The 7,702-nt window shown below is 58.3% G+C and overlaps 1 protein-coding gene across 2 annotated transcripts; it reads right to left on the reverse strand.

The window, feature by feature from the left end:
- Positions 1 to 467: 467 nt before the first annotated feature.
- AQP3 (aquaporin 3 (Gill blood group)) lies at positions 468 to 6,446 on the reverse strand. Of its 2 annotated transcripts, XM_021691262.1 has the most exons (6): positions 6,291 to 6,446; positions 3,091 to 3,217; positions 2,589 to 2,726; positions 2,115 to 2,233; positions 1,577 to 1,794; positions 468 to 1,486 (listed from the first exon to the last, which is right to left on the reverse strand). In XM_021691262.1, exons 1-6 carry the CDS (start codon positions 6,396 to 6,398, stop codon positions 1,318 to 1,320), a joined length of 879 nt encoding a protein of 292 aa, XP_021546937.1. In that variant the 5' UTR covers positions 6,399 to 6,446; the 3' UTR covers positions 468 to 1,317. The 2 variants fall into 2 exon arrangements, with proteins under 2 accessions (XP_021546937.1, XP_044776402.1); XM_044920467.1 differs by lacking the exon at positions 1,577 to 1,794.
- Positions 6,447 to 7,702: the final 1,256 nt, after the last annotated feature.

Genomic DNA, 7,702 nt, shown 5'->3' on the forward strand with positions numbered 1-7,702 from the left:
GGGCTGTGGCCGAGGCCTGGTGGAGGTGATAGACCCTAAACGGCGGCAAGCTATAAAAGACTGTACAGGTCCCTCGTCTGACTGGCCTGCTTCGCGAATAGTAGTCCCCCCTTTTGGGCAGCTCTGCCCGAGAAAACGTTTTTCTCTAGGCCAGGTTCAAGCCCGCCTTCCGGGGATGGTGGGTAGGTGCAGGGGTCAGGGAGGAGATGCCGCTCATTGTGCAAGAGGATGGAAGCTTGGGGAAAGTGTGGGGCCACTGAGTTCAAGCCGAGAGGCTTGGTGAAAAGGCCCTCTGGCCCATCTGTGGCACTGAGCCCTGCCCTGCCCGCCCCCCGGCGGCGCCCAGCTACTAGCCCTAGGGTACCCTGGCCAGGGGAGACGCCAGCGGGGCACCCTTGCTGGTATTTGTGGCTGGACACCATGAAGCTCCTCAGCTAGCCCAGAACAAAAGCAGAGCAAACTGGCAGTTTTAGGAACACATTTTATTATTTTTTTTATAAAAGGCAAAAGAGTACATTTTTTGAGTGGAGGATTAAAGGACTGAAGACCCTATTTTAAGCAGAGTCTCCCAACCCCCATCCCTAAAACTGTAACATCTGCTGTATTTTAAAAAAAAAGGCAAGCATGAAACTTACGACCTGGACTTCACCCCACCACCCCTCATGCCTACATTATCACAGAACTACGTTCTCTGTTCTTACTTATATACAACCAGAGCTCCATACCTGGGCTGTGGCCTCCTCCTCCCCGCCCTACCCCCTTGTCCCCACCCTTCCTCCCCCAAAGCCTAGAGAAGCTCCCTACTTAGAAAAAAGGGCACATACACACACATACTCAGAAACACATATATCTGGACCCTTCTCCATATGGAGCCCCCTGAAACATGCAGACTCTTCACACTTTCCTCACTCGCAGATGGGACACACCACAGATGGACCTTCCCCTTCCTCTGGTCTCCCCCCAACAGCTAGAATCCTTTCCACTTGGTCCCTTGCCCTGAGTATCTTGGAAACCACACACGCGCACACATACATACACACACGTGCACACATACTCACACGCCCACTGCCCATTTTCCTTTTGGGAGACAAAGGGTATGTTGGCCCTACTCCCTGTCCCACCACAGCTTAAAGACAGTGTCCTAAGGGCCTATTTGGGGAGCGTCCTGGGGAGAATCCCCAAGGGGGCTGTCCACTGGAGTGGGAGTTGACAAGGAGCTTCTCAAGTCTGGGAGGGTCCCGTGAAGGCTTCTAGGCAGCAGCCCCTGCACGGTCTGGGGATGCTCAAGGGAGGGGCGGGGAGGTAGCCCCTGCCCACTCAGATCTGCTCCTTGTGCTTCACATGGGCCAGCTTCACATTCTCCTGCTCAGTGGAGGGTGGAGGCTGCTCCAGGTGGCAGCCGATCATGAGCTGGTACACGAAGACACCCGCAATGGAGCCCAGGAGTGGAGACACGATGGGCACCCACCACCAGTGGCGGCCGGTCCTGGGGACAGACAGAGAGGCGGTCGGGGGCGGGTGGGCAGCAGAGGGGTATCAGGCTAGGGCAGGCCGGGGGGAGGGGGGCTGCACTCACGTGAAGACTTCAGAGCCCCAGCCAGCAATGGCGGTGAAAAGGCGGGGACCGAAGTCCCGGGCGGGATTGACAGCATAGCCGGAGTTGAAACCCATGGAGGTGCCGATAACCAGGACCACCAGGCCCACGGTGAAGGCCTCCAGGCCGCGGGGGACAGGGTTGTTGTAGGGGTCAACAATGGCCAGCACACACACGATGAGGGAGGCAGTGCCAATGAACTGGGGAGTGGGGAGGACAGGGTGAGGAGCTGCTCCGATCCCAGCCTCTGGTCCCTCCTCTGTCCTCGGGCTCCTACAGTCTTACCGTTTCCCGAGTTCAGCTCTTTCCAGCAGTGGTGCTAGAATGTGAGCATGCAAAAAGGATCCCCTGGGGACCTGGCTAAATATGCCGATGCCCGCCACCATGATTCTGATGTAGGTGTCCCCACACATTGAGAAACCCTGCTACAGATCAGGAGTCCTGTCCACCAGCCACCCACAAGCAGCTGAGCAGCTTGGTCCTCCTCCCTGTGTTCCCCTCGTGGTTCCCTGGCCTGTACCTGGTCGAAGAATCCATTGACCATGTCCAAGTGTCCAGAGGGGTAGGTGGCAAAGATGCCTGCTGTGCCGTTGGGGCCCGAGACTATGAGCTCATTCTTGGCAAAGTCCCAGATTGCATCTGGTGACAGATCAGACCCAGAGTGGGTGAGGGCAGAAGTTGACCCGCTTTCCAGTCTCAGGCTGGGCCCACCCTCCTGGGGGATCACAGGTGAGTACGTCACTGCTGTACTACTCAGGAGTCTGTGGACGGGCAGGGGTGGGGGGGTGGGGGGGTGGATAGCCTGAGACTCTATTGTTGCCCAACTTGTTTCTTTCCCCTTGTGCCCCCCACCTTGGGCCCGTGAGTGAATGAGTGAGTCATGAGCCCGGGGCTTGGGCAGGCCCCAGTTGTCTGTCATCAAAAGGCCTGGTGCCAACAGGTCCCAAGCAGAGGGAGGGAGGTAGTGGAGGATGGCAGGGTGGGGAATGCTCACCATAATACAGCCCAAAAACAATCCCAGCACCCAAGAAGGCTCCCAGCGTCTGAGCCAAGGTGTAGATGGGCAGCTTGATCCAGGGCTCGCGTGCCAAGAAACACATGGCAAAGGTCACAGCAGGGTTCAGGTGGGCCCCTGGGCAGAGGGGGGATGGGACCTCTTAGTCACCGTAGCTTGCCGCAGTGGGAAGGCCAGGATCCCTAACCTCATATTCCCCCTCTCTGGCCCTCGTAAGCACGGGTGCAGAGAAGGGTTTTCTTGTACCAGATGGTGGGTTGGACTATGTAACAGGCCAACTCTGATAATCGGATTCCAAGGTGAGAGTCGAAGGTTCAAAGTATCAAGTTCTTTCTCCATTCTTCTCTTCCAAAGCTCAGAGAAGCTGAGGCCACAGCTATGCCTTGCCCTTGGGAATGTCCCTTGCCACCCCATTCCCCAGTTGGGCGCCTTGTGGGAATGCCATTTGAGGGTAACGACTGAGGGCAGAGCAAGGCCTTACCAGAGACCTGGCCAGCCACAAGGATGCCCAGGGTGACAGCGAAGCCGAAGGCTAGGTTGATGGTGAGGAAACCACCGTGGGTGCCCCGGCTGAGCACCACCTGGGCCACGGAGCCACAGCCAAACATCTGTATCAAGAAACAGAACCAGGCAGGGAGAGTGAGGCCCAGCAACTCTGTGACTCCAGAGGGAAGGGGTGAATCCAGCAACCTCCACCTGCCGTCATCTGGAGGACAGGGAAGCCCTTCCCAGGGGAATCCAACCCACACCCCTCCTGTGGCAACTGTAGCCCGCAGAATAAGCAGACATGCCCTCTCACCCACAACACCTGAACTTTAATTTAACAGGGCCCTATGGAAGGGACTGGAAGCAGAGTCTACAACTGGGAGCCCAAAAGATGGCTGGACCGTCTTCTCTGATTTTTCTGGAATCTCAGTACGAGTGCGGTATAGGGGAGCAGCATTCACCTAGCACACTTTCTCCAGCAGCCCTTCAGGCCCGGCCCACAAAGTGGGAAGGCTCTCACTCATCCCCCACCTGTACTTGCCTCCTTCCTTGTCCCAAAGAAGAGCTTTGGCGAAGGTGGGGGGTGGGTGGGGGTGGCGCAGGGCACAGAGAAATAGGGAGGAGGCCAGAAGTTAGGCGGAGTCCACTTCTCCTGAATCTGGAACGTCAGAGCCCCTGCCCCGCCCCTGTTCCTGTCCCAGAGCCTCCTCTCTCCATCCACCCTGACCTCTCGGCCCTCAGGGGTCCAGGTTCCCTACTCAGATGTGGAGGTCCTTAAGACAATGATCTCAGTGGTCCCTCTCACTAGCCGCAGCAGGGCACTGGAAGTGGGGAGATTGGTTCTGAGGTTTCTGCCGGTGATGGGGGGATTCAAGAGGACTAAGGTCCCTGATGTGCCGCAAGTATAGAAATCCTGTTCCTCTTATTTAAATGTAAAAATGCTTCTGTACCCTACACAAAGAGCTATTGCCCTGAGCCTCCAGAGTGTTCCCTAAAGCTGTTCACTCCAGGCCCTGCGCTGGGTTTCCTCTTCTACCTCCCCATCACTAAAAGTGTTAGCCCTAGTCAGCGGGCAGCTCCCAAAACTTGTACTAAGGGCCCTTGTCCATTTGGACGGGTCAGTGTCCTGTTGTACTGGGTCGCTAAGCATTTTGATTATCATCCCTCAGAAGGACTGAGAGAGGGTGGGGAAGCCAGCGGCAGTGATGGCAGGGCAAAGGTGTGTAGGCAGGTGAGAGCAAAGATCAGAGACTGTGAGTATGTGGGGGGTGGGGGTAGGCCCATGGGGGTCCGGGGCACTCTGCCCGGCTTGGCAGGCCGTGGCCCCAGCTCTTTTCCTGCCTGAGGCCCAAACCTGGCTTCATCCCAGGAGACCTTGGAGGGAGAAGCTGTCAGAGCCAGTTCCGCCACCTTGGGGCTAATCTTCTTCCTTCCCTTCCTCTCCCCACTCCCTGCCTTGCTAGGCACCCCAGAGAAAGGGGCCACCCTCCCCCCAAGGCCAGCCGTGATCCTGCCACCATAGGCTCTGGGTGCCCAGCGCACAGAGGTACGCAGGCAAGCCCTCACCCACCACTCGGGGCTCTCCCAGGCCTAGCCCCTCTTCTCCGGGCCACCCTGGAGAGTCTGCTTTTCACTGACACCAGATGCCTTACACTCACCTGAGCCTGAACACCTTCACAGAAGTTAACACCCTCCTTTTGTGGTTGAGGATAAGCCAAATGATCCTGCGGCTCAGTGCAAGGCCTGACTGACTGCTCCTTTGTGGGAGAGGCTGACTGAGGCGGGAGAGGGGTTAGGGAGGCCCTTCTGTGAATGTGGAAGACAACTTCCCCTGTTCTGGCTGCTCGTGGACAGGGGCATGGACCATCAATCAGATAGGGAGTGAGGGACACAAGGCTCTGGGACGGGAGGGTGAAAAGCACCTGCCCCTCTCTTCCCCCCTCTTCCCTTCTTGGCTTGGGGAGAGAAGGGAGGGGGAAGATGGGTAGGGTCACTAGTCTTGTGAGGGGCTGTGGATAAAGTGCCCCACCTGGCTTCTCCCCTGCTGTTCCTAGAAGCCAAAGGTGAGTCTAAGACCTTCTCTCGCCACGGAGCCTGCTCTACCACCACCACCCATTTGGGCCACCCCAGCTCTACCTACTTGCCTCTAGTTGAGCTTCCTAGTCCACAGGGGGCTGGCTGGTCTGCATTACCTATAGCTAGGGCTGGCGCAGGGACGGAATAACCCATTCACCACAATGAAGCAACTGAACTCAGAAGAAAACAGGTGTGACCACATGAGGGGCTGAAAATAAGAGAGTAGGTAGGACAGGAAATGGAGACTGAAAATGGTTGTCAAACCCAAGAAATACAAACAAAGTCACCCAGGAACAACCTAGGGACGAAACTCGTAACCAGGGAGTAAACGGACTGGGGAGTGACCCAGGTAGTGGAAGTGGCCTACTCTGAGAACCCACAAACTAACTCAGAGGTTGAGTTAGAGGCTGGGGAGTAACTCAGAGTGCTTGGGCACAGAGGATGATAGCATCTGTCTGGGTGACTGACAGTGTCTGGGGGCCACTCAGCACAAGACGAGTGACTTAGTGACACCACGTCCTCTGTGCCCCGGGGCCCAGCTGCCTTCCACAGCCTCCTTATCTTCAGGATCTTCCTTTCTTCCAGCTCTGCTGTTTGCACCTGTGTGGCCTCCGCCCTCTGCCCCCACCCGTGGCGAACTGTCCTCACATCACGGGAACTTTTGGACTTTCTGAAGCTTAATTATTCATTAGGGAGCAGATATCCAGGACCCAAATAATCTAATAGGGGCCCATTTGCCAAAGCCTCCACTGCCTCCCAGAGCGGGGACTCGGGGCACCTGGGGAGCTGAGAGCCAGGAGAAGACCCTGGAGGTCTCAGTCCGCGGGGGTGACCACTGCCCCCGCCTGTGGGCTGCGGCCCTGGTGAGAGGGTGACCCATCAGAGCTGTCAGTGGAGTAAGGGCTGCCCTCTGGCACGAGTCAGAGCTGTCAGGGATGGGAGCTAGGGGAAAGACCACCCTGGAATGGGTCAAGGTGATCTTTGATGATCCCCAGCCAGGAGCAGAGCGGGGAGAGAGGGCGCGCCAGCCTTGAAAAAGAGCCCCTCCAGTGTGAACAGAGGGGCCGCGGAGCGCGGGGGCCTGGAGAGAGAAGGGCTTCTCCGGGTCCCTCCACTCACCACGAGGATGAGGGTCCCCAGGCACTCAGCCAGAGCCTGGCGAAGCAGCAGGTGGCGGATGTGGAGCATCTCGCCGCAGCGGGACACCAGCTCCTTCTGTCGACCCATGGCTGCAGCGGCGGCGCGTCCGAGGCGGGCTGGGGCTGCGAACGCGGCGGGGCGGCAGCGGTGGCCCCGAGCGCCGGGTGGCGCCCTTTATAGGAGCCGGAGGCACGCGCCCCGCCCGCCCCGCAGCCCCGCCCGACGTATGGGCGGCCGCCCCCCACCGCTTTGCCTGGGGAGGCCGGTGGGGACGCTGGGCTGGGGGATGCTGCGCGGGAAGGGAGGGGGCGGCGGCGGTGCGTGTGAGGAGCTTTAGGGGTGACGTTCGCTCCGGGAGGGCACTTAGGGGAGGAGGCGTGTTGGGGGCCGAGGGGATCGCGCGGGTCTGAGAGGGGATTGCGTGGGGTACAGGCAGGTGCGGGACCGTGGCTGGGGAGAATGAAGCCGCCACCAGCGACCTCCTCGGTCATCCACACGACGGTGCGGGCGAGAGAGGCAGGTCAGAGAGGAAAGCACTGGCCCCACCCAGCTCTACTGGATGGCTGGACCCAGCAGGTCCTCCGTCAGGGGGCTGGAGGGAGGAGGCTGTGGGCCCCGAGGGAGAAGAGACCCTCTCATAGTCCGGCCCTGGGTGGGCTCACAGAACACATGCTGAGCGTTCATGGGCCGTGTTCCTTGCGCTGAGTACATGTCCCATGTTACATGCCCTGACCAGCTCTGTCCTCAGCTGTGTCCGCACATGACGTCTGTCCTATGTACCAGATCGCGCTTGGACATTTCTCGGGGCTGTGCATATGCCTGTTGAACCCGGCTGGCCTAACTCAGTTTGCCACACGTGTACCTGCGCGTGTTTTGCACATGGCTCCAGAGGCCGAGCTGCAGTTGTCCGGACATGCCACATGCCACATGCTTGCCAGCAGGGTGAGTCCCAGCTGTTTTTAACCCTCTCTTCCCCCACTCTCGCTGATCCCCAGCCAGGGGAGAGTTTGACCCTTTAAGAAGTTAAGTTGGCTAAACTGTGAGGGTTGTCGGCCCCATCTGAGGGGGCGCGTGAGGCAACGTTGCTCCCCATATTGCATTTAATAATTGGGAAACTGAGGTGTGGTGGCCTGGGCCCTACTTCCACAGGACGGGGAGCAAATCTGACCTCACCCCAGTCAAGATGGCAGCACTGCCAGAGGAGACCACATTTTCCAGAGGTGCTTCAACCAGGTGGTCTAAGGGCCCTGGGGGCTTAGCCCTTGAGGAGTGGCTGTCAGAAATGAGGGCTCCAGAGATGACTCATACCCAGAGAGATGGGGTTTAGCAACACATTTTGGGTAAAATTACACACTTGCACATGCACACGCACACACACCTATAAACACTGA

The sequence above is a fragment of the Neomonachus schauinslandi genome, chromosome 13 (assembly GCF_002201575.2).
Source record: "Neomonachus schauinslandi chromosome 13, ASM220157v2, whole genome shotgun sequence".
In the NCBI taxonomy this organism is placed as follows: domain Eukaryota; kingdom Metazoa; phylum Chordata; class Mammalia; order Carnivora; family Phocidae; genus Neomonachus; species Neomonachus schauinslandi.

Coding starts and splice junctions, on each gene's coding strand:
- AQP3 (XM_021691262.1), bottom strand. CDS start 6,398: ATGGGTCGACAGAAGGAGCTGGTGTCCCGCTGCGGCGAGATGCTCCAC. Junction 3,218..6,290: donor TGGGGACCCTCATCCTCGTG/GTGAGTGGAGGG, acceptor TTCTTGATACAG/ATGTTTGGCTGTGGCTCCGT. Junction 1,795..2,114: donor TCAATGGATTCTTCGACCAG/GTACAGGCCAGG, acceptor CCCACTCCCCAG/TTCATTGGCACTGCCTCCCT.